The 24,636-nt window shown below is 34.5% G+C and overlaps 6 protein-coding genes and 1 non-coding gene across 17 annotated transcripts in view; 3 read left to right on the top strand and 4 right to left on the bottom strand.

Annotated features, from left to right (window-relative positions):
- Nucleotides 1-605: 605 nt before the first annotated feature.
- Nucleotides 606-15,350, bottom strand: LOC107216502 (zinc finger CCCH domain-containing protein 10). Of its 2 annotated transcripts, XR_006904068.1 has the most exons (5): nucleotides 15,213-15,350; nucleotides 3,742-4,336; nucleotides 2,899-3,184; nucleotides 1,997-2,678; nucleotides 606-1,522 (listed from the first exon to the last, which is right to left on the bottom strand). XR_006904068.1 is itself a non-coding variant. In XM_015653711.2 (4 exons), the coding sequence occupies exons 2-4, from the start codon at nucleotides 4,215-4,217 to the stop codon at nucleotides 2,208-2,210; spliced, it is 1,233 nt and encodes a 410-aa protein (XP_015509197.1). In that variant the 5' UTR covers nucleotides 4,218-4,336; nucleotides 15,213-15,350; the 3' UTR covers nucleotides 606-2,207. The 2 variants fall into 2 exon arrangements, 1 of the variants encoding a protein (XP_015509197.1); XM_015653711.2 differs by having other exon boundaries at nucleotides 606-2,678.
- Nucleotides 4,682-8,711, bottom strand: LOC107216495 (sarcolemmal membrane-associated protein). Its single transcript, XM_015653698.2, has one exon. It carries the CDS (start codon nucleotides 8,348-8,350, stop codon nucleotides 5,996-5,998), a length of 2,355 nt encoding a protein of 784 aa, XP_015509184.1. The 5' UTR covers nucleotides 8,351-8,711; the 3' UTR covers nucleotides 4,682-5,995.
- Nucleotides 8,944-11,201, top strand: LOC107216511 (G patch domain-containing protein 11). Of its 3 annotated transcripts, none has more exons than XM_015653740.2 (3): nucleotides 8,944-9,073; nucleotides 9,985-10,224; nucleotides 10,331-11,201. In XM_015653740.2, exons 2-3 carry the CDS (start codon nucleotides 9,999-10,001, stop codon nucleotides 10,882-10,884), a joined length of 780 nt encoding a protein of 259 aa, XP_015509226.1. In that variant the 5' UTR covers nucleotides 8,944-9,073; nucleotides 9,985-9,998; the 3' UTR covers nucleotides 10,885-11,201. The 3 variants fall into 3 exon arrangements, with proteins under 3 accessions (XP_015509226.1, XP_015509218.1, XP_015509209.1); XM_015653732.2 differs by lacking the exon at nucleotides 8,944-9,073 and adding an exon at nucleotides 9,542-9,665; XM_015653723.2 differs by lacking the exon at nucleotides 8,944-9,073 and adding an exon at nucleotides 9,558-9,884.
- LOC124294168 (partner of bursicon) lies at nucleotides 11,319-12,968 on the top strand. The gene is made up of 3 exons (XM_046738422.1): nucleotides 11,319-12,305; nucleotides 12,367-12,491; nucleotides 12,635-12,968. Exons 1-3 carry the CDS (start codon nucleotides 12,185-12,187, stop codon nucleotides 12,803-12,805), a joined length of 417 nt encoding a protein of 138 aa, XP_046594378.1. The 5' UTR covers nucleotides 11,319-12,184; the 3' UTR covers nucleotides 12,806-12,968.
- Nucleotides 14,492-16,697, top strand: LOC107216529 (bursicon). Of its 2 annotated transcripts, none has more exons than XM_046738419.1 (4): nucleotides 14,492-14,553; nucleotides 15,220-15,386; nucleotides 15,762-15,890; nucleotides 16,396-16,697. In XM_046738419.1, exons 1-4 carry the CDS (start codon nucleotides 14,517-14,519, stop codon nucleotides 16,543-16,545), a joined length of 483 nt encoding a protein of 160 aa, XP_046594375.1. In that variant the 5' UTR covers nucleotides 14,492-14,516; the 3' UTR covers nucleotides 16,546-16,697. The 2 variants fall into 2 exon arrangements, with proteins under 2 accessions (XP_046594375.1, XP_046594376.1); XM_046738420.1 differs by having other exon boundaries at nucleotides 15,762-15,887.
- Nucleotides 16,698-17,506: 809 nt separating this feature from the next.
- Nucleotides 17,507-24,636, bottom strand: part of LOC107228247 (eukaryotic translation initiation factor 4 gamma 1) — a 66,121-nt gene continuing 58,991 nt past the window's right edge. For all 7 annotated transcript variants that reach the window (XM_046738405.1, XM_046738406.1, XM_046738404.1 and 4 more), the window contains 10 exons: nucleotides 24,199-24,356; nucleotides 23,828-23,880; nucleotides 23,325-23,569; nucleotides 22,826-22,998; nucleotides 22,507-22,586; nucleotides 22,020-22,243; nucleotides 21,583-21,729; nucleotides 21,288-21,363; nucleotides 20,958-21,113; nucleotides 17,507-20,708 (listed from right to left, as the gene is read on the bottom strand). In XM_046738405.1, the coding sequence (XP_046594361.1) occupies nucleotides 20,521-20,708; nucleotides 20,958-21,113; nucleotides 21,288-21,363; nucleotides 21,583-21,729; nucleotides 22,020-22,243; nucleotides 22,507-22,586; nucleotides 22,826-22,998; nucleotides 23,325-23,569; nucleotides 23,828-23,880; nucleotides 24,199-24,356 (1,500 nt within the window). In that variant the 3' untranslated portion in view covers nucleotides 17,507-20,520. The remainder of the gene's footprint in view (nucleotides 20,709-20,957; nucleotides 21,114-21,287; nucleotides 21,364-21,582; nucleotides 21,730-22,019; nucleotides 22,244-22,506; nucleotides 22,587-22,825; nucleotides 22,999-23,324; nucleotides 23,570-23,827; nucleotides 23,881-24,198; nucleotides 24,357-24,636) is intronic.
- LOC124294280 lies at nucleotides 23,110-23,276 on the bottom strand. Its single transcript, XR_006904234.1, has one exon. It is a non-coding gene; the product is annotated as a small nucleolar RNA SNORA53 (small nucleolar RNA).

Consider the following 24,636-nt stretch of genomic DNA (forward strand, 5'->3'; position numbering starts at 1 on the left):
AAATAAAATCTCCGACAATCACCTTTTTAGGTCTTTAAATCAGGACACTGCGTTAAATACTGTCTTATATACGGAACATCCATTTCATCTCGATCAAAATTAGTGCATCCGTGATGTATGACAGTTACTCTGAATTTTTTCCATACGAACACTTTTCAAAAAACAATTCTGCTACTCTACCCAACGTAGATACTTCACTTGCGATTAGCTAAAACAGCGTTTCGATTCTATGCCTACGAAACTTCAAGATCGAGATAGCAAATGAAAAGTTATTGAAATAATTATGAATATTAATGTTATGGAATACATCGAGCGCGTGTCGAATAGAATCCCATTTCGCAATGAATAATTCTTCTATTTCCATATTATAGCCGTATTATTGTAGATGATCTAGTTTGTCTCTTGGAAAATTATAAAATTTGTAGTATGCATCACGTAATAATCGTAAGTGGATCATATATATCAATATCGTACATGGACCGCATTTACATATATACTTTTTGGCCTCTGCATCATTATTACATCTGAGCTATTATTATTTATGATCTATGTATACATTCTCCTCTCGGGTACTTATACTATAATCAAATCACTGTTTTGCTACGAATTTTGGAAGAAATTTATTCTCATTATTGATTTCTTGTATCGCCGACAAGTCGGTAAGTACACACAGGTTAAGTACTGGCTTGGGCTTACCGTTGCGAAGACTGCGTTACTCGGAAGGTGAATGCAGCCAGCATCATGTCGAAATCGGCAACTCTCTTGATGTTCTGCAATAACTTCTCAACTCTACCGTTGGAACATCTCAGGGGGTGCAAGCGCACGACGATTTTCGGTTGTCACACCAAAACCCATTAGGGCAACTGTCTTTATATTCTTCAGTCAACGAACTTACCAAAGTACACACGATAACTTTCAAGGCTCTACACCTGTTCGGGATTGGTATACAGTTCATCTTTCACAATTTATTATATTTGTCTGGAATTTCTAGACTTGTATCAAATTAGACATTTCTTTTCTATAAATATGTAATATTTTGCTTTAGAAACATTTAACAATCAATGATAAATGAATTCTCCACTCTACCACTTCTAAGAAGAAAAATATCTTACTGAAAATATGAAAAGAAGCCTGCTACGTTAATATGAGGGAAAACAACCAATAAGCTAACAAATTTCGCAAGCTTTGTTTAGTAGTATCTGGGACAATAAAAGTACCTATAGCAATCTATTTTTGTATATAAAATATAACTATTCGTAGGCTTATATTTCTTGATCATTACGATAAGTAGAACACACGTATATTACGGCAGCTCACGACCATGATTTTTGACTCATAACATCCTGGCCAAAACCGTATAAAATCTATTATATGATCCTGAACTCAAAAATGTGAACAAATTGAGCCGACCTGTTAGATAATATCTTGTCTGATTTCCGGAATGTAGTTACATGATAGTCCTGAAATACCAATGACACGTTTTTCATACGCCGATAGCGCAGCGCCTGTCCACGAGACCATTCTGAAAAAACAAACGAGAAAAAAAATTACGTATAGCATGCCGTCTGAAAATTATTCTTGTAATTAAATTGGGGTCAGAAAAAAATCGCACCGCCTCAGACGTTGCATTTGCATTTTGAAAATGTCAACAAATTTAGCCAATCCCATTTGTTGGAAATGATAAAATAAGTTGCCTAGATATAGAAGAAATTTTTATCAGACCAACTGAGTGCAGCATCTGGTTTATTGGGCATTATAGTCAGTATTAAAAATGTTTAAAAACAGTATTTTCGTAACCTCAGTAGCCATACAAAAGGATTTAAAAAAATCGAACTGGGATGCTATGGAAGAGGTTGGCTAAATTTGGTGCCATTTTTGAAAACTCCACCAGGTAAAAAGCTGCGCGCAAAATGTCTTAAACCAAAAATTTTATAAGTAAAATAACAAAATCTATGTACATTTTCACTATCAGATAGGATGTTATACATCTGTCTACCTATTTGTTTTGACATAGCAGAAATGGCCCCCCACGAAGCAGCTGCGTTCTTGACCGTTACTACCCACCTAGCCGGGTCAAGAGTCATCTAATCTTTTGATTTTATACGGTTTTAGCTGGGATGTTACGAATCATGGTTTTGATCTTAGGCTCCCTAATACAGTATTTAAATGAGTTGGTGTTTTTTTAACTTCAATAAAAGAATAATCTTTTATTGTAAGACAGGTCTCAGTTCTTGTGTCATAATTGGATAAGAAACGAGTGGTGCGGTTGGACCAGATATTGATAGTGGTAAGTTTGTTGGTTGCTGAGCGTTCGGTGCTTGTTGGTTGGTAGGCTGAGGACCCGAACCACTCATACTAATAGTTTGTTGAGCCATCGTGACAATCGGTGGAGGAATAGACACCGGTGCCATGGAAACAGCAGCGATTGATACAGGAGTTACTGTTGCTATGCTCACAGGAACAGTTGCAACGCTAGCTGTAACAGTTCGCAGTGTTCCAGCTGCTACAGCAGCATTAACCATCTGTTGAGGTGTTGGAGCTTGAGATGGAGGTACAGTGTTTGTTATCGTAACTGCTGGGACTGTTACAGCAGTTACATTAGTTGTCCTTTTACCAGACATTCTTAGTTGTGCATTTTGGTCCAGTAGGAATTCATTTGTCGCTGTTAAATCGTTGACCTGCAATTTGAAGAGTATAGAATTAACTTTAAACGACATTTTTGATAAAACAAAGTCACTCTGTATTATAATTGAGTTGCTTAAAACCAATTGTTTAATGTTCCATGAGTCATTTTTTCAATTTCACTATAAATTGATAAGCCTGAATTCTTTTAAAAGCTATGAAACAGAAACTTGACCAACACCACAAAGTTGTATTACATTATATTGCGAACTTTACCTGCTTTTTTAGTTCCTCAATCTTTTTTTTCAGCAATGCATTTTCATCTTCGAGATTAAAAGCTCTAGCTTCATTTCTGGGGATTACAGGATAGTAATAGCTAGAAGTTACAGGCTGGGTTGGATGCTGTCCTACCAGAGGTGACGTTTCGAAATGCAAGATAGTTTCTCCAGAGACAATTCGTCGTTTTGCTTCAGGAGGCCCCAAATAATCAGGCGGATGCGTAGAAGGATTGTAGCCATTATTGTGGACCAGTGGATGCGGGTCCTCCATCTGCCAGTGGTAGCTGGTAATCAAGCATATTCATCAATAAAAACTATGATATATAAACAATTGTAATCTGTGATTTATTACATTTCAAAAATTGATAGTTTCTTGAAAAGAAGAAAAACCAGAAACAAAGAAACCAAAGCTGTACAGTATGATTTGATATCCTCTTTGTAAATATTTACGTGTACAGAGGTAGTGATAAAAACATCAGTTTAAAAATAGCCTTGATCATTAATTTTGCTTGTTTGCTACAGAATATACCGCAGTCAGATGTATGTATATGATTGATGCTTACAATGCATGTCTAATGCATGATTCATCTAAATAGCAACAACATGTTCTATCCACGATAGAAGGCAGCCAGTGTGATAGTTAATGTAATAGAATGTCTATTTATATGCATGAACCTACTTTAGCTCTCTGCTCAGTCAGAGTACATTATCTCTTCACACTGCAACTACTGATCAATTAAGAAATAACTATGGTAGACCAATGAAAGAGTTGCTTGTCAAATGCATTTTTCAACCGTAATACTTATTTTGAATCTTAAATTCCAACTGTCAAGTAAATTACCTTCTTTCTTCTTCATATCTTCGATTTTCGCCATTACTGACACCATTAAAATTATGTTGAGGTCTCGTAACGGTATGATGGGGCGGAGGGACCATAGGATGCTGTGGTTCTTCCTTCTTGTAATGCCTGTACTTACAATTGACTCTTTGGCAGCTGCCTTTGATGAAATCCTTGCATAACGGTAGTTCGGATTTGTCATTGTTACATTTCAAATTCGATAAAATACGCGGTGGTAATTCACCAGTTGCTCTGAAGTGTTTTTCTTCACTTTCAGTGCAATGCAAAAATCGGCATCCCGGCCAATTGCAAATCCCATTTTGAAAATCATGACAAAAAGTATATTCATCTGCTGGGTCATCTTCTGATCTTTCATGAAGATATTTACATCGCTTCCCTCTGTGGCAAACGTTGCGCAGAAAATCTCTACATACTCGACTTGGAGAAGAATCTCCGTTAGAACTGGAACCACCTGCCATGTGTTAGTGTTTTCGGCACATTCCAGTTATTGTCAAGAATATTATTGCCCGCATGGCATTGGAAGTCCTTATGATTTTAGTTATGACTCAGTGAACTAGAACCAGCTAGGTATCCATGACTGTAAATTAAACACAAAGTACTGATATAAATTTCTGTATACTATATGCAATACAATAATTAAATTTATACTACTTACAACAAAAAATTAATCCCTCATTACTTTTCAACTAGTTTCATTATGCGTATACTTAATTTGTACTTTTAACTATTACATGCAAGAGGTATATGATTAAAAAAATTTCGCTCAACGCATTTTTATCCAAGTTAATTTCATATCTACTTTAAAAAAACAATGCTTCCTAGAATTAATTAGGGCTAATAATTGACTTTAAAGGCTGCTTAAGCTGACATTGAAAGCGATAGCACAGTGCAAATTACAAGAGGATATAGTAAGACGGATTAATAAAATTTCAATTAATTTAATTTTATTTCGTTTTATATAGTGACTGTTACATAGGTATTAATATTATATCAACAAAATATGTACAGAATTTAATAACTATTATCGTCATATTCTATCTCAAACCTTCCAAATTGGTTTCATTCTACAACATGCTGCATTTTACGCTGGAAAGATAGTGCAACATCTTTCAGTTATTTTTTGCAAAATGGAAAGAATCGAATTAATCAATGGCACACTACAAAAACTAACATGATAAGAAAATATAATAAATTTTTAATCTACTATAAACGACGAATAATTAAGAGAGACCATTATTTTATTTATTGCCAATATGAAAATAACTCTAGGCCCATACTGATCAATACCACATTGAGGTGTTCTGTAAACCATATTGTGAAAATTTAAATAACAAGAACATAATTACCAGCTAACAATTAACATTGCATTAATGTATTTATTACAATAAAATTTAACATATAACAGAACCAAGTGCTTTCCACAGGCAATATTCAGTGCGTGATATCAGCTAGTACAGTAGAGAATAAATTTTACATATTTGCATAAATCTTTGAATTTTCCTGAATATTCACTTAGTTTGAGTATAAAAGATTCTCCGTGCTAAGTTATAAAAAATTTTGCATTCTAGTTATTTTATTTACCAATATACATTATCACGATTACTTGCAAATGAAAATGCATAATAATCAATGATACATACGATAAATTTGCATGTCGTTTTTTTTTTCAGTGTAGAAATACGTTTTATACGTTAAAAACGATATGGTATTGAAATTGGCAAAGTGGTTATTCATTTTTTATACGGTACGTCAGTATTGTCTATATATTTTTCTAACACATCTCCAACTCCGAAGAATTGGCACAATGCTTGAATGTTTTTATGTGTACTGAAGATGTAAAGGATATAAATAGAAGTAAAATAATATAAATATTTGATTTCTTTCTGGTTCTTGAATTGAAATGGTAAGATGCTGAGCTTCCATTCAATGTTTACTCATAATGGAAGCGAATAAACTTATCTTCACATCCTTGACTTTTAGAGTTAAATATAATATATGTATATATGTACACTGTTAATTTATTTATTATGTTTGTTTTCTTTTCGTATAAAAAAAGGTTCTCAATTGCAACCGAAACAATATGCTGGAGTATCCTGTAATGCTTGGTATTATTATTATTATTGTTATTATGATAATTACTTTATACTATATCTCATAATAATATGCTTAACATGTGACATCATAAAAAATCAAATATAATAGTATGAACAATAACTATGTACAGAGTTAGAGAACATTAGAATATTTTTTCAAACAGCATCCATAAAAATGCTATTGCGATTGGTGCAACGTATTGTATGGGAACTGTGTAGGTAACATTCAACAGATCTCCACACTGAGCTTTAAGAGCTTCGTATCCTTTAACTAGTTCTGTATTCTCTTCTGTACAAGCGTTGCACTTTTCTTTAAGAATGACAAGTTCTTCGTTTATTTCTTGAATACGTTGAGTCTCATTTTTAGCACGATAATACAACTCCTTTAGTTTACTTATTACAGTTTCATTAGACTCGTGAATCAGCCATTCTCTAAGGTCGTCCAGCTCCTTATTAGCTAATTGCTGTGCCTCATAGTTATCTTCATCCTTCAAGGAGTCCAAAGAGCCAATTAAAGTTTGAAGAGTATATTCCTTAGACTGTAAACTTTGTTGTGCAGACTCGTTTTTCGATATCGGTTTTAAAGTCTTTATATAATCTCCATCTAAATGTTCACCCTCGCCGCATTCTTCTTCATCTTCGTCACGCTCCTCACTATTTTCACGTTTCTTTTCTTTATCGCATACTTCAAAAGATTTATCAATGTCTTCGAATTCACTTTCTGCTGAATTTTTAATATCCTTTGAATCACTTGTCAAACTCGAAACCTCGGACTCCTCTCCGGTTTGTTCAACAGGATCATAATGAACCTCTAAAGGTTCACCATTTTCTTCGCAAGCAAATCTTACCTCTAATAATCTAGCTGGCTGACCGGCAGCTTTAGTTGGTGTGCTGTTTTCTTCGCTGGTTCTCTTCACTTCGACGACTGATTTTTCGCTGCCATCGTCGCTGGTGGTGGTACAAGCGTCTTCGCTAACCTCAGAGTTATTGTCAGACTCTACGCTGGTGTCTAAATTATCTAAATTAGCGTTTCCATTGACCAGGGTTCTCCTGGAAGGTGGGTCCAGGATGCACCCTACAATCTTATCTATCTCTGATAATGATACGTCGATATTGCTCTTGTTGCAAGAGTTTGAGTTAATTTGATTGTCATGCTCAATTTTGTTCGCGTAAGAATTAGACTCCTCATTATAATCAAAGTCTTCTATAGACATCAGCTTTGTTTTGTACAATATATTGTTAACGGCAAGCTGGGCCTCGTCGGTAAGAAGGTCCAAATTCATATCTTGCAGAGTCTTGAGGTGCTTTCTAAGTGCAGTCACTTTCTCGTGAATGGTAGTAGAGTCATACCTGAAGTCCCTCAGTTTTGACTGCAAGATTTTCTCCACTCTAGCCTGATCCTTGATCCTTTTTAGCAGTCCCTTCTTTTCTTGTTCAGCTTGAGCTACCAAGTCCTTCATCTTGTCTTCGCTCTCTACCAATTTGTTAGAAAATTCGCTTATTTTAGTTTGGGCCTCGGTATACTTAGCTGCTAGTTCCTGTAGCTCAGCCTGCGTAGTTTTGGATACTTCATGCAAACTCTGACACTCATCTTCGGTATTGTTAAGCTGCCTTTCAAGATTGGCAAACTTTTGTGTCACCTCTAACTTCTCCTGCAATATTTTCTGCAAAGCTTCCTTAGCCGCTGTTTGATACTGTGCTTTGTCTTCTTGGAGTTTAACAAGCTCATTCCTTATCTTATCCTCTGTAAAATTCTTCGAATAAGCAACTAGCTGACTCTCGACAGTTTCGACACGCGATAATAAACGGTCCTCGTCAATCAAAGCTTTCCACGATTGATCGGCTGCCTGTCTTGTCGTTTCTACCAGTCTTTGGAGGTGATGAAGTTTGCCGTTAAGGACCTCTTCCCGTCTGTTAGCTTCTTGCAAGAATTGATTAAGTTTGTACAAATCCTCCAGGGATACACTACTCGTAGGACTCGCAACCGACGTGCTAACGCTAGCTTTAGCTTCTTTACCGTCAGGCAGGTACAATTTTAAAGTAGCGACGATACATCCGTGAGTAACCTTCCTCGTGTTTTCCATAACATCGACTCCGAACTGTACAATATCACCAGAGCACACCTCCCTGGGTCCTGATTCTTCGCCACCTATGCTAAGTCTTTGGCTATTGATAAACGTTCCGTTACTACTCTTGGTATCTTGCATATAAAATTTACCAGCCTCGTACCAGAGTAAGGCGTGATTTCGCGAAAGCACTTTACAGTCGAATATAGCATTGTTCGGCGTAGCTCGAGCTCTCGCCACGGAACGACCAATTTTAACCGGTTGTTCGAGCGAAACGGTGCGCTCGTGAAATGGATGGGAATTTGCCCGACAAATCAAAACTGCCTTAGCAGCCATCTTGTTGTTTGGCGTGTTACTAGTGTTCAGGTTGGAATTGTTCGGGGTCGGCGAATAAGTAGCATTTTGAATCCAACCCCCACTAGCTATAACCATAACCTATTGTAAACTTTATTTAACGGATATAACTATGAGAAATATATTAATTGGCTAGTGGTTACGGCAGTAGGTTAATCGTACGTTGAACACTTTCTTCATCAAAGTGTTGAGATTAGTTTAGTTTGGTGTTAATTTTGGATTTTCACATTTGGATGCACGATAAGATTTCCAGCAGCTTATATCTTCGTCAATTATTTTTACAATGATTAATATTGATCTTCATATTGTGTACACCACTACATAAACGTCAATGTCACTTTTTCTCAGTTCATTCGCCTATCCAGATGGCTTGAAACTTATCGCCCAATAACATTATCAACTCGTTTAAGGTGAAAGGTCTTTAAGCTGTATGTTCGAAAAATTTCGGATACCATGTACCATGGTTCGAGTCCATGTGTGGATAGAAGCTGCACACGCCCACACAACGAAAATAGCTGTTAAACTGGCTCGTAGGGTTCATCGGCGTTAACAATAGCGTGCCATAACTCGGCATAAAAAACGGACAATCATCACTCGGTAGGAACTCGCTAGGCGTATTGTGTTACGCTTGTCAAATTATATCACCCAAGTTTAATCACACTCGACTTTCGCAGCAGCTCTGCGTTATTGGTATCAAGACGAAAATACTTTACTTAAAACACGGAACAGTGAACGGTGTTTGTTACTTTAAGATTTGATATAATTTATTTGTCAGGCACAGTTTCAACATGGTAATGCAACGTAAGTAACACACGGCGAACGTTCAAGGGGTCAGCGACGAAGGTGTAGTTGTAGAAAGCACTTTTTTAACACGATAATTACGCGAAATCTCCGATGTCTCGAGATCGAGATGTTGCTCTACAGACACACAGAATCAGAATATTTTTTTCGCTCTCTCAACAATTGCGTTGAACTCCCGTGAACTTTACTCGGTACTGATGGTATTAGTGATTTGATCGCATCGCCTTCGGAGTTCTCTACGCTTCACGTATGGGAATAAGAGACTACACGAGCAATTAAATAAACAATTGAAAGACAAAATATTGTACACGGGTGGACTGCGGAAACACAGTGGTCCGAATTCACTTTGTTCCTTGAGAGTCAGTCCGAATTCCGATTCCGGTGTTTCTTCCGTTTATCGACCGTCGGATGTATCTGCGTATGAATATGTGTATGTGTGACGTACGTCCTTTTAAAATATCACATGACCATTTGTATGCATAATTTCCCACATAAACCGGAGCGAGTTCATCGTACATGGATATTCTCAAAGTATTTCAATCAACCTGAATGCGAGGCTAGGCGAATCTTACGTGCAAATGGAGAAGCGCGAGTAAAATTTTTTGAAAAATATCCTGTGACAAGATCGTTTGAATAACTTGGTCAAATCATTATCAGTAGAAATTGAAGATAACCTCAAAAGCAAGTTGACAGAAGATTAACGAAAAAAAAGGGGAAGAATCGAAGAAATTTGAGTGTTTATGGTATTACATATGAGGGAACTTTTGTCACGACCATCTTGAGCCTCACTTGTTAATTAATTTTTTTATCGGTACGTTATGTTCACTCATCAGGTCTGTCACAACAATGGTTTAGTCTTCAACGTGGTTGCGAATTTTTTACATTTCTACTTATCTGTATTCAATTTTCAGGTAGGTAATAAATCATGTCCGATGATGAAGATTACATGTCTGATAAATTTCTCCATGCTACCGAAGAACACTGCACTCCAATTCTCGCTCGTCGTCGCTCAGATCAACGGGAATTAGATCTTTTAAAAAAGAAGGCAGAGATTGAAGCTCGATTAAAGGAAAAAAATGTGTCTGTACGGGTCATAGAACAGGAAACGAGAGATAAAGGACTAGCATCTGCCATCACTAGTGACAATAAAGGTCAAGCTCAAATCATTGTAATTATATTTCTGCACACTTGGAGCTAGACAAATATCCTACTTGAACTATTTTCGAAACTGTTATATCCACTATTACTTATATTCAGGTTTTAAATTATTGGAGAAAATGGGATACACACCTGGGCAAGGAATCGGGAAGAAGGAGAGTGGAATATGCGAGCCAATTTCGATTGATCTGAAGACAAATAGGCTGGGCTTAGGCAGAGCACCGAAGAAAAAACCGTCAGCAACAAAAAATGGGAAGAAGAAAGAGGATAATTTTAACGCCAATGATTTTCGAGGAAGAATTTCACAGAGAAAAACCGAGCAGATGATAGAGGTTGATTTACGTAGAAGTCAAAACAGCTGCGAGCAGCTAGATAATCAAAATAATATTGACAAACCTGTAGAAATTTGGTACTGGCCGATAGTGGAAGAAGAGAAAAAAGACTCTGAAAACAACGAGTCAGTGGAATCAAGTGAAGAGGATGAAGATGAAAATGAAGATGATCACTACAGGATACCAGCTAGTGAAAAATTAGAAATTTTAACCAAATACCTAAGAGATCAATATTTTTATTGCATATGGTGCGGGGCAGCATATGACGATGTAGATGATTTGAAAGATAATTGTCCAGGAAATACACGGGATGATCATTGAATACTGAAATTAATTTATCTAATGGACTAATCACATCATATCTAGGCTAATATTTGGCGCTTGTAATACTGTCAATTTTTTTACGGAAAAAATAAACAAAATAGAACCAAACTATTTTAGTGTTTCGTATCGTTTGGATTTTTTCTGGAATTTACCGACAAATAATATTTGAAGAAAACAAATTAATTAGGGGAATTTTTAGCAGACTGCATCCTAAACAGAAGATAATTGATAATGTGTTGATGGATAATTACGTTCTTTGAAGAACAGGTATTAATAATATCATAAGAAGTTGACAATAAAAATGATGGATTTTATACGATTTTAAAAATTCAGCCATTCTGAAAATTTTTTTTTATACATAGATTTATGAGATCACATCTCTTAGCTCTGGTCATGATTAATTCAATGGATTTAGAATGATATTTTCATGAAAACTATTCAAATTATTCTTGACTACTAAATTGTGTACATGTATATGAGATGAAAGTTAGAAATACTGTGAATAGTAAGGGAAAATAAATTTAACACGAAATTCCACGTTTTTCACCTAAGAATGATCCAAGTGATTGTTTTGGATTGTTTATTGACGACGTGAAGTTTAGTATGCATCTACAGGTTGCTAAAATAATTACCTTCCGAGATTGATACTTTGCCAACGAGGTATTGTGATATGAAACACGAGCTCATTCGAGCTTTTCAACTTTCGTAAAACTTGTATCAATGCCTAAGTTAACTTAGGTTGTGCGTGCATCCAGATACTCAATTGCAACAGACGTACTAAAGACACTAAATTTTGTCAAGTATATAAGGATAAAAAAATAATTTCATTCCAGTCCTTACATCTTTTACAATTGTTATAGCTGACAATTTTATACAAGGCTTCTATACTTAGTATAGTAAAACTCTGATTTGCTATGGAATGTCAGATAGTACCTCCTACTGGGGAACATAACATAAAAAAAGCATTAGGTGGATAATGCAAAGTATCTCTATACGAATAAACTGATGTATTACAAAGAAAAAGAATTAAAAAAAAAGAATAAAAAAAAAAACGTTCGAGCTGTATGTAGTTGGAAGTGATTTCGGATCGACTAGGCTATCAAGACACAGTGGGTGGTTTACTCCCCAACGCGTAATGTCAGGGGTGGGAAAAGTATGTATAAAAGCTTTCCTCTCGTATTTCGTCTCCTCACTTTGACCCTAAACGTTGACAAAGCTCATTGAAAATCTTATTGCAGCGCACGCGAGTCTAGGACATCTTAGAAATAATCTTATTACAGTTGAAATAAGTTAAATAATGCGGAAGTCGGTCCTTTTTTTACTAGCCATTATGGCACTTTTTAAAAGTAATGTAATCGCTCAGCTGTCAGGAGATGAGAATTGTGAGACATTGCAAACAGAAATTCACGTAACTAAAGGTAAAACTTGAAACGCTTAAATAAGCTTCAAATTACATTTGGTAATATGTTTTTACTACAGACGAGTATGACGACCTGGGACGTTTGAAAAGAACGTGTGGCGGTGATATTACGGTTACAAAATGCGAGGGATTTTGTAATTCGCAGGTACAGCCAAGCGTCGTCTCCACCACAGGATTTTTAAAGGTACACCGAAACAAAGAAAGTATAGTAATTATTGATAGGTTGCTTCAATAACTTTGTGATAAAAATAAAGCGAGATCAAAGTTAGATTGATATCTACTCTCCTTATAGCCAAACTAATTTTTCTTCTCTTGTGTGTTATTTAGGAATGTTTCTGCTGTCGTGAAAGTTACCTAAAAGAGCGAGATGTTTTCCTGGATCATTGCTATGACGCAGATGGTGTTAGATTGGACAGCGAAGAAGGTGGTTCCATGGAAATCAAGCTACGAGAGCCAGCCGAATGCAAATGCTACAAATGCGGGGATTTCGCAAGATAAAACTTCGTGATTTGCTGACTTGGACTACATGCTTATACCAATAATCGTCGTCTTTTGTTACAATCCAATACTGTATCATTATTGATTATATAATATAAACATTATGACTTGAAATACCTTGTTCTTCAACGAAACCCTGCGCTTGTATTTAATAATGCGAATAAAATACAATTTTCCAATATACATATTCTCGTTTTTTTCAACTTCACTTTGAATTATACGTACGTCATTAAGTTTGGCTGAATCATTGCAATAAATTTGATTCACACATGGCCTATATTCCGAGTCGTTAAATATTTCAAGATGTTAATATTACCTGAAACGTTTGATCAGTTAATAATAATCATTTATAGTGAATTCCTGAATGACATCGAACATAGTAATGATATTGAACATGGTATTGATATACATATAGAATTCTGAATTAGCTCAATCTGCCAACAATAGTGTGATTTAAGACTTCTGCTTATTGACTACCGCGTATGACTGAGAGAATTAAATTTTTTAATTCATATATAAATCGAATGATCGCAAATGTTGGAAAAGCATTCAATTCATCATCAAGTCTCTCGTCTTGTAGAAGAAAACATATTAATTTCTACTTACTTTAAAACTGACTAGCACGCATTGAATGTGCAAAGAATTATTGTCGTATTTATCAATTGAATTTGCTGAATCATAATGAGACTCAAATACATGTAATAAGAAAAAATAATTATTGTTGTCAACAAATTACTAACAACTAATTACTCAAGTTATATACATTGATGTTTAGATGAAATTATTTTTTTAAATGTATTAGATGAAAAATTTTTCTGCACTCACCACTAATCCAAATTGTGTGTATTCAAAGAATTATTGGAATGTGGAACTGTTGACCAGAAATTAACACAAATAAAATAGCTCAATTTTGCACTACAACCGTAGCGTATTGCACAAAAGAAGAAGCTCTCTAAATAGGGGATCATTGATATAAGTATATCTTGAGAAATATAATAAACCAAAGGACCACCAAAATTGATAGACTGGATTTCTGCCAGTAACGTGTAGACGATTAAATATTTTGCAACTGCCAAGACATGAGACAACTCAAGGAATGCTATTACATTTATGGTTTTGGAACTGCTCTTTATAGGTCAACAATAGATTTTCCCTGGTTATTTGGCTCAATCGCTAAGAGTGAACCATGAAAAAGCATTATATGACGTTGTTTTTTCGTGCTGCTCCATAGGGTGTCCAGCGATACGTCTCTTGTGAAGTGGCTAAGAAGGTTCTCAACTAACAGAACTAAAATAGTCGATTTTTTGGTGGAGTTATAGACTTAGATGCTTTTGAGAACCTCACACTTGACTGAACTGCACTTATACTTTACGCCACTGCATACTTACAGTTTTTCATCCTCCATGTAAATTTCTTACTCTTGAAAACGGTGATTAAATGAGGTCAGTTTATTTCTCGTGAATTAAACTGAATTATAGAGAAATCAGAAGAATACTAATTTTTAGCATGAGAAAACTAAGGTCTCCATTTTATAGGGATGTATAACAACTATATACAGGGTATTGGCAAGCATAGTTTTAGGCAACAGATGTTTCCCCCCTCTATAAGGGAGTGGCGTCACAAAGTAGGGGCTGAACGGAGCTAACTGTGGGGTATAAAAAGCCACGACCGAAGAATAATAGCCACAGTGGTTTGCTAGCAGAGCCTAAAAATGTATCGCACTGAAAACCTATTTTTCTGTCAGTTTGGTAAGTTAAATAACGAGAAGACTACGACAAACCAACTAGTAACGTTAATTTCAATGAATTACGTGTCGTTTCACTTTGTTCTTTATTATCAAAATTAGTGTCCAAAAGACTTATGTTGAATATCAAAGTTCTTTCATCATTATGACATTGAATAGCGTTTAATCAATTTATTTAAAGAGTTACCAGAAATCCATGGACTCAATGAAATGCAGAAACGGTCTGCGCAATCTCAATATGATTTGTGAGTAGTATTTGGAAATGAAGTGTGAAATCTAGAGCATCATTAATGAAAAAATTGTTATGTAATAAAAATGATTTTCATCTCTGAGATATTCTAAAACATTGTAATCTGAGTTTTGGTGAAGTTGTGATCGATATATTATGACTTTCGTACCTAAGAAAATTTGAGTGAATAAATTCAACAGATTAATTTGCAGTGATTAAAACTAAGCTATAAAGCGATTGAAATTTTAGCCACTGCGGCAAAATCCAGAAGATTTTGCACAAGCTTCACGAACTGCGCTATCAAAGCTAGAAGTATAGTTAAGACAATAAATAAATACAAGTTAGTCATAAATTTGTACAGTGTGATATTTCCGTAATAGAAAATAGCTAAATATTGTGTTGAGAGTAGTGAAAAATAATGTCAATTTACTTACACAACAGCTCTACTGGCTACACTGATGTTTCTACTTTGTGGAAACGTCTCTACAATCGCAGGGGTGGATGAGTGTCAAGTGACTCCCGTAATACACGTTCTGCGCTATCCAGGCTGTTTTCCGAAACCAATACCAAGTTTTGCATGCACTGGTCGTTGCAGCAGCTACTTACAAGTAAGAAAAACATCCACATCCTATTATTCGTCAAAATAACATTTAAATTCTAAAAATGACCTAAAAATGATTGAAAGTAAATTGCAGTGCAATAATGGTAAAAAAAAATTGGGTAAACCTCAGAATTTAAAAACTTAAAGTGTCTTCGGGTCCTGTAGATTTCATAAACTGAATAAATGAAAAAATATAGAGGATCGTAATTACCAAAGAATGAATTGACACTTCTGTATACATAAGTAAACAGATATACACATAGTGGTTACGCTCAAGATTTGTGGATAATGATACGTTAGGTGAAGTAAAAACAGTTGAAGGGTGACAGATTATCGTAGTTTAAAAATAATTAAACAATAATAACAATACCTGATATCGTAGGTGTCAGGTTCGAAAATTTGGCAAATGGAAAGAAGCTGCATGTGCTGTCAAGAGAGCGGCGAGAGAGAAGCGAGCGTGTCGCTGTTCTGTCCGAAAGCGAAACCAGGCGAAAGAAAATTCCGAAAGGTGGTGAGATTTTAGCGATTTAAACACAGCTATAAGTTCGTCGCAGGTATCACGAGGTGCTTGTACACTGTTTAAGAAACATTCAAAGACGTATGTCGAGAGATAAATACAGGAAAAAATTATTGTTATCCAAACTTAGATTCTTAGTGTTTCGAGTACTGCCATATTGTTTTTATTTTGGAGTAGGGAACGCACGGAATCGGACCGTGCGCGCCAGCTTCGAATATGCACTGACAGATTCTGAACACGCAGCTAGATAAAATATGTTAGAAAATTATTTAAATTAAATAGCATTTGAAATTATTTCACGAACCGAAATTTTTCAATAGTAAGTCTACTGACTCCAAAAAATCTGCACCATTAATGAGTAGAAGCGATAATTTTTCGCAGTGTTTAACTGCTCGATTTGTAGAACGAATGCACTGCGTATACCTACCTATGTATTGATTTACTTTTTACTCTTAAGTTATGAAATTATTTTCTGTCAACAACAGTATTGCTGTTTTAGGTGATTACCAAGGCACCTCTTGAGTGCATGTGTCGACCCTGTACCGGAGTCGAAGAGTCTGCTATAGTCCCACAAGAGATTGCTGGATTTGCAGAAGAGGGTCCATTAACAACGTCGGCTCATTTTAGACGATCACCCGGTTTACAGTAAGATTCCGACCTTCCCGGATCTGGACCCCGGACGACTAATTAATTAATACTTACAAAATAATGTTTCATGTATCTTGGTCGAGGCGAATTCTTGATTGTTTGCTACCTATTCAAGCGATGGTTTATAATAAATATTGATACCCAGAAAGCGAACCTATTTTCGTATAAATTACAACATAAAACAAATTATATACCCCTAATCATATTATTCTAACGTTTTCTAACCATTTAATAAAAAAATTGAAACGGAAAAAACACAAGTATGAGAAATGTTTTTTTCGATTTCAAGTAACAATGAAGAATATCCTGATAAATTAATTTGATTAGAGAAATGTGAGATGGAAAACTGATAGTTATTATTATCTGACGTTATCAAGAGATTTAAGACGAATCTTTCTCTCTGCATCCAACACCACATATAATTCTTCCTTTTCCATAAAGACAGGTAAAGAGAAGACTATACTTCTGTATACATATATTGTGTTCTTGTAGAATCAAACTTTTGACAGTGAAAATGATTAAAATACCTGACCTGTCTTCTCCGAATAAGAATTCATTACAAAATAAATTACAGATGAAAATGAAGTTTTTGACGATTGGATAAAAATACTGCACCAAAAATAATCCTCAATTTTTAGGAACGTAAGGTGAAATCAAACATAGTTAAAACTTACTGCATTTATAAAATCTTCAATCTTCTTCAGTTCAACATCTCTGCGATTTTCATCGATGGTATTCTTTTCATTCGTATCTCAATGAAAATATATTCGATATAATAAATATTGATTGTAGATAAAATATTCTGCAATTCAAGAGTATACTATTCAGACTCTTTCCCTTTCATTTCATTCTGTTTTCTATTTTTAATCAGCGATAAGTAAATTATGTGGAGTATATCGATACTTGGATCAGAGTCGTATAGAGATTGGATATCCAAGGTTTGAAAAATGTCATGTGCAAAATGGCATGGAGTTTTTTTTTTATTTTTTTTTTTACCTTTTTTTCTTTATATAGATATGGTTTATTATATAAGTGTGTGTTGTGTTCTTAATTTTAATTTTATATATACATATGTTTATACATATACACATACACAAATACATGTATATACATATACGTACGTATAATATATAGTATATACAATACATAATATAACCGGCAGAGGCGGGAACAGCGGCGTCGCAATTACATGCCCCCAGAAGCGAACGCCGGCTCCTCACAAGCCCTTCCTGTCATCAATTTTCCACTTACGTTACCTATTCTTTCATTATTTACAGCAATAATATTTTTTCTTATTATTCGTTTATCCACAACTTTTCAACAACGTGTTCTGTTTTTTTTTCTTTCTAGTTTTTTCATATTTTTTTTTCTTTTTTTTTTACGTTTTAAGTTTATCCATCATATAAATTAATTTATTCATTTAATTTACCTACTCTTTCGCGATTTTTATTTTTATTCTTCGTAGTATTACTTTTTTATTCATCATTTTTAGCTTTATCAATGCTCGGAATATTCTACCATCAGTAGAACAAGTAGTTCACTAATATTTCGTTTTTAAAATGTGACGACAAATAACTGGCTGTTTTTTTCGGTTTTGTTTGGTTTACTTTTATTTTTGCAATCAAACGTTCGTCCTGTCTCATTGTGTGGAAACAATAAATAGTTTCCGGAGGTTGGTCCCCCTACATACAAAATAAATAAACACCAACAGAATAATTGTTGCATCACTCAATAGATTCGCTGCAGAGGTCCGTACAACAAATTATACCTAAGTATATTATCACTTATCATAACGATACGATTATTTTGTATAAAAACAAATCAATACAATACAAATCCAATCAACTTTTGTTTGATTTGTCTTTGAAAGAAAATTGCTTTTGTCGCAATATCAACCTCAAGCTGGATTCATAAAAAATGCACTACTATACCTGTAACAATTCTCATAATCCATATCCGATGTATGTATGTATGTATGTATGTATATACGTATGTATGCATACAGTTGAAGATAGCAACGTTACATGTGAAAATAAGTTGCAGGAAATAAAATAAATTATCAATCAAAATAGTACAGCTGTGCAGAGAATATAATTAATTACTCATAATTAATGTATCGATCATATTTTCAAGGCAAATGTATTCATTGCGATAGCGGAAACACCGTTTGGTCAAAGACATACCTTGGTTGTTATTGATAACCAGTTATCTGCGGAATAGAGTTTACTACAAGGCAACTTATTTACATGTTAACACGGTATCAACAAATCATCCACAACAATCTATGTACCATCGGAAAGCAATCCTATCCAATCATATGTGCAACGAAATCATCGTCGTCGTTGTCATTATTCTGGCATAGAACGATCGGAGGAGAAATTAAATTCGGTGAAATTTAGATGAGAAATATTTATGCGAAACGTTATCAATCAATAACGGAAGAAGACCAGCGGAGATCTGAGACGTCGAACAATGTCTCTGTTTAATTCATCATTGAAGAAATACCAGAGAATTTTCTATTCACGAGATATTGAATACTGATAATGCTTGCAAATTGAAGTAATACATTGTCATTCAAAGGTTAGCATAAAAATACAAGTACGTATACAGTATTCACTAGAATTTTCAATTGAGAAAGGGGGAAAAAAGACGAGAGGAAAAAGAATGTTCGACTAAGTTTTGCGCAATTCAATGTTTTCGCACTTCTCATTTGAATTTCACGATAATAATATTGATATATATATATATATAGGTACATATACGTATATATATCCTGATAATTTTTCATTATCGTAAATCGCGTTAACAACTTGAATCTCACGCATTTGCCCTGACAGCAATGTGTCGCATTGACTGTTTATATCTGTTTTACCCATTCATAATCGTTGTCTCATTCACACGCTTTCTTTTCGCTTTACTTTTGCTTCACTCACACCTTCAGTTCATCATGATTATAAATAACTAGTATTTTTTTAAAAATAGTAGCGCCTTAGTATGCACACCATTAGAAATCTCCCCTTCCTAAAAATCAAGATCCTAAGTTTCAAATCTTACGTTCGACTTCACATTGAAGTTTATGAATGTCTTTCTTACAATGTACCATAGTAGACCCTACGCGCAATTATAAATTATTAATTCTGTTATATTCATTACAATAATAGGAAGAACCATCGCTCGTCTCAGACTTGATTATGAAATCTTTTTCATATGCGATTTTTAATGCAAAGAAATAAATTTTTTTTCAAAAATTTTATTTCCACCCGAATTCTATATCTCGAGTTATTTGTTCACTTATTATACGCATTTCTAATTTCAATTTGTTACCTACATTATGTAGCAAGCATTCAAGTTGCTATTGTGGCGTTGCATAATTAGAAAGAACTAATTTTTTTGCGATCGCATTTCGAAATATGATCATTCATCGTCGGCGACATATATTAATATTACATAGAAACACGACATCATCTTCGCGCATTGTTGATATATATATATATGTATACGTGATTTTGTTTTTAATTTTTTTCATTTTTTTGTGATTTTTTTTGCTTTATTTAAACTTTAAACCATTTCAATTAATTATATATAATAATTATCTTGCATTTACTTCTTCATCATAATTAATTATTAATCTTTCATCTTCGTTATGTATAGCGTATATCAAATACGACTTTCTTCTTTACTTTACCTTACTTCTGTTGTTCTAGAATATAATACATACACCTCGCGGCACAACCACCGTTTGATTGTTCATATCATGAATTTTTTTTGTCGCATCGTTCTGGATTTCAAAAAAACTGCAATTTTGCTTATCACGTTCCGTGTTTACATTTTTAGTCTCTTCACAATTTGTTTGAAGATCCATTTCACGTTCAAGCACAAAGTAGTAAATCGTGCGCACAAGAGTTTGAAAGCTCAAAGGCAACGCAATGTTACAGTTGAGCAATGATAACTGAGACCGTGAACGTCGAACTTATCCTCACGCTTCATCACCGCTGGATTCGTCATCCGCCTCTTTCAAGGAAGTAAAGAACGACGTTAAAGCCATTATGGCAACTGATTTTCCCGCTAGTGTCGTCGGGTCTTTGTTGCTCTCCCATGCAAGGAATGCATCGTACGAAATAATACTATCTTCCCACAGCTTTTCAATGATTTGCAAAAGTACACCTGTAATCATACCCGGAATTGTGATTTTATTAAACTTAATTCATGTAATCTTCATGAAACGACCACAATTTTTAAAATTGAAACCGATGAAAGAAAAATTTAATGTGCAGAGTTATGGATTTGCATTATCTGTAAAACTGACGAATAAAAAGAAAAAAATGTGGTACTACTCGTGAAAATGAGATAAAAGTAGTGTGAAGAACGCTAATATATTGCTGTTTGTATTTGATAAAAATTGTAAAGTCGTACCTGATGGGTGTTCTAATTTGTGTATGTATTCTTGAATCGCAATGAGGCACTGTAACTCCAAAACCTCGACGTTGACATCGATATATCGAGGAATTAGATTTTGTAGATTTTGAAACTTGTCTGGTCTAAATTTCCACGTATTATTATTGTAGGGTTCTGTAAAAAAAAAAAAATTATCATGTCACAAGTAAAGTAAATTATAATAAAAAGAAAAATATTATATGCCATTATATTTCATTGGTAACGAATCATATAAACATTTTAATTGAACATTTTGTTATACAAACTGTTTCATGTAAGAAACACAATAAATACGGTATTTTTGCTTACCAATCGATACTTCCAAAATTGACGACATCAGTATCTTGATAAATTGAGGTTCGATTGCTCTTTCTCCTACGTTTGCCTATAAAAAAAGAAAGAAAAGTGATCAATCGTGTTTCGACGGAACTAAGGACATTTAATGGAAATTACAGAAAGAAATTATTCGTGTCGAGGGGTAACATATAAACGTAATGTGGAATTCAAAGCTATTAAATACGTTACTTAAAGAAATTGAAATACATTGTACATATAAATCTTATGAAATAAACGAAAACAATAAAATTGAAATGAATCAACTTACAGAAATCCAACTGCAGATATTGTCAAATGAATTCTCCTTTTCATTGGCCATGAGGGCGCGAAGTCGTTCATGTATTTGCTCCATACTCAGCTGCGCGCTCAAGCTGCCAAAACTAACATTGCTATCTCCCAACATGAACTCTAATTTCTACGTGAAAGAGAAAAAAAAAGATTGTTTTAGTGATAACCATTTACCATAATTGCAATTTGTGGTAATGGTTAAAAACGTGAAATTTCATCTTTAACTTGGGCATTTGGTTGGGATCAAATAACCCCCTTCTAATTGTAAGTGCGATTAGTTTGCAAAATCAGTTGCAATAAAAGAAAAAAAAATACATTTTACACAATTGAATAAAATTTGTAGTGTAATGTAGGCGCACGTAAAAGATCATAAAATAATATCTTTATGGATTGAATTTCATCGATAGATTGTCTTACGTATTTCTTGACGAAATCATTTACAGATTCACTTTCTTGCAGAAAGTCACTCCATTCCAGACCCGATTGATCCCACTTATCTTTAATCCATTTTGGGCTCTTTTCTTGAACTAACGTGATCATGAGTTCCCCCATCAACTTTCCGGCCAAACCTTTACTTTTCAAAACAGCCATCGTGTTCTTGAGTTCCGAGAACGGAAGAACACCTTCCGCTAGTGGATACCCTATAAAAGATCAAATAATGCGATTGAATAATGAGTGAAAGATGGTATTTAAATTTTGTGAAGGTTTTTTTCTCTTTAAACGTATTTCATCAGGCCTGTTGAGCTTTACATCCAGCACGGTGTAGCACTATGGTGTAAGAAGTTGTCATCATAAAACGTTTAAGAATAACGATAGTAGTTTTTGCATTATGTGACTAATGTATACTCGTCAGAAAAATATCACTTTTGAAAAACTGTGAAATAGTTCAATCAATCAAACTTACATATTAATTCTGCCAAGTAGATCCAAATTTTGGGAATATCAATAACGAGATCCTCAGCCGTGTCTAAGACTTCTCCAAGACTGAAATGATAAAATATCGACATGAGAAAACCTGACAACGAAAAATTGGACTTGACGAATATTTGTTTTCAATATATTCAGCATCCTTTTGGCTAAACAACACTAAAACACTCCAAGTGCCTTTTCTTTAGTCTAAAAATTATCATCACTTTATGATTGTTCGGGACTCTTCAAGCCCCAGTACGGAAAAACGGAGAACATTCAATTGATTTAAATCAAGTTATAATTTCGTCACTTACCCAGCAATATAGAGAGACAATGGCAAAATATTTTTAGAGATGAGATGCGTCATGAGTTGACTGACTTGTTTCCTGGCAGTTGCTGATTTTTCAACAACTCCGTTTAGCACCTCTCGTACAAAGTTGGCAAAAGTAGAATTGTCAAATGTTTCTTTAACTTCTATTGCTGCATTCTGCAATACGGAACAAGCATATTGTAAAAAAAAATAATGACAACTAAATAATAAAGGTTAATTTATTTAAAAGAGAAATTCTACGAACAATATTATAAGATACATTTAAGTATTGTCCCCACGTCAGTCTGCTCAATTCCAAGAAAATTCGTAACATTCGAAAATTTGAATTTGTGCTACTGAGACAAAAGACTAACACGGAGATATTGCATATTCTAGCACGCCAATGACTCAAGCACCTCTTAGGGTAGATCAGAGGTGGATCTAAGGAGCGTGCAATCTTTCCTATGACATTGTGTATAAATTCCCAAATTGAAATCACTTACGTTAATGTTAGTATCGGAGAGATATTCTTCCAAAATATTCGCCGATTTCTTGACCAGTTGTTCCTCGGACATCGATGGCACTGGCTTGCTAGGGGTAGATGTAGGTGCTTGGGGCGGAATCGATTTAATAGATTGAGGTGGAGGCATGGACATGCTCTGACTTCGTGAACCATCGTGAAGTGAACTATCCCGACTCGAAGATCTACTGCTCAATTGTTGGCTACCGTTTCTCGAATTCCTACCATCTGTTTACGGAAATACGAAAAAATCTGTTAACTTGAAATTAAAAGTAATCTTGACTGTTAGGTAAAGTTGATACTGTCAGAATCCTTTTGGCTAAACAACACCAAGTTTCTTAAAACTTTTCAAATAGAATTTTTATCATCATCGGATGGTTCAAATTTTGATAAACAAAAAAAAATAATCCATTAATCATGAGGGTAATAAATAGAAGACGTCTTAAAACGGTAAATAAGATAATGGTACACTCAAATAAAACTTACCATAAGATTTGTAATCCGGACGACCATAATCTCTAGGACCAGTGGACCTCGATCTTGAAAATAAAAAACACTTTACGATAATTTTTAAAGTACGATAATTTTTCTTTCAATATTGTTAAATTTTTACTTCAGTATGCTGTTTAATATCATGGGAATGTTAGAAGATTCAAAAACTCCAGTCTGGCAAGACATGCATGTATCATCATTTCAGTAAATGACACGAGATGGAATAGATTTGTGACATATTTTAAAAAATCCGTATAAAATAATCTGTCCATCGATACAGGAAATATACGACGAGGTATAGCGCAATACGTTTATCGAGTGAAATCGAAGAAGTTTTGCACAGTGAAAGTCTGATATAACCTTACCCAGACAATGGAATTCCGGAACGCTTGTCTTGTTCACTAGGCATGTTTTCTAACATCGCAAATTTATTAGGAGTGACAGTCTTAGGAGCACCCGCAGAAACGTTTCTGGACCATTGAAACATGTTTTTATTGCCTAATTGGAGATCGTCCATCGGAGGCTAGAGTGAAACAAACGTAAAATGACGTTTTTGATTATATATTATTATCTTCTCAATTAGATTTTACAAGTAAATTGAAAAAATATTTAATTTCGTTATAATTAATTTGATCCATTTTTCGTGATTGATTCAGAATCCTTTTGGCTAAAAACATACAAGTTCCACGAACTCGTTCTCCGCAATAATAGATTATCATCATACTATCAAGCACCGAACGTCTTTTTACGTATCTTGATTTTTTTAAGCTCAAACAGTTGTTCAAGCACACACTTGAAAATAT

The sequence above is a fragment of the Neodiprion lecontei genome, chromosome 4 (genome assembly GCF_021901455.1).
Source record: "Neodiprion lecontei isolate iyNeoLeco1 chromosome 4, iyNeoLeco1.1, whole genome shotgun sequence".
Classification (NCBI taxonomy): Eukaryota; Metazoa; Arthropoda; class Insecta; order Hymenoptera; family Diprionidae; genus Neodiprion; species Neodiprion lecontei.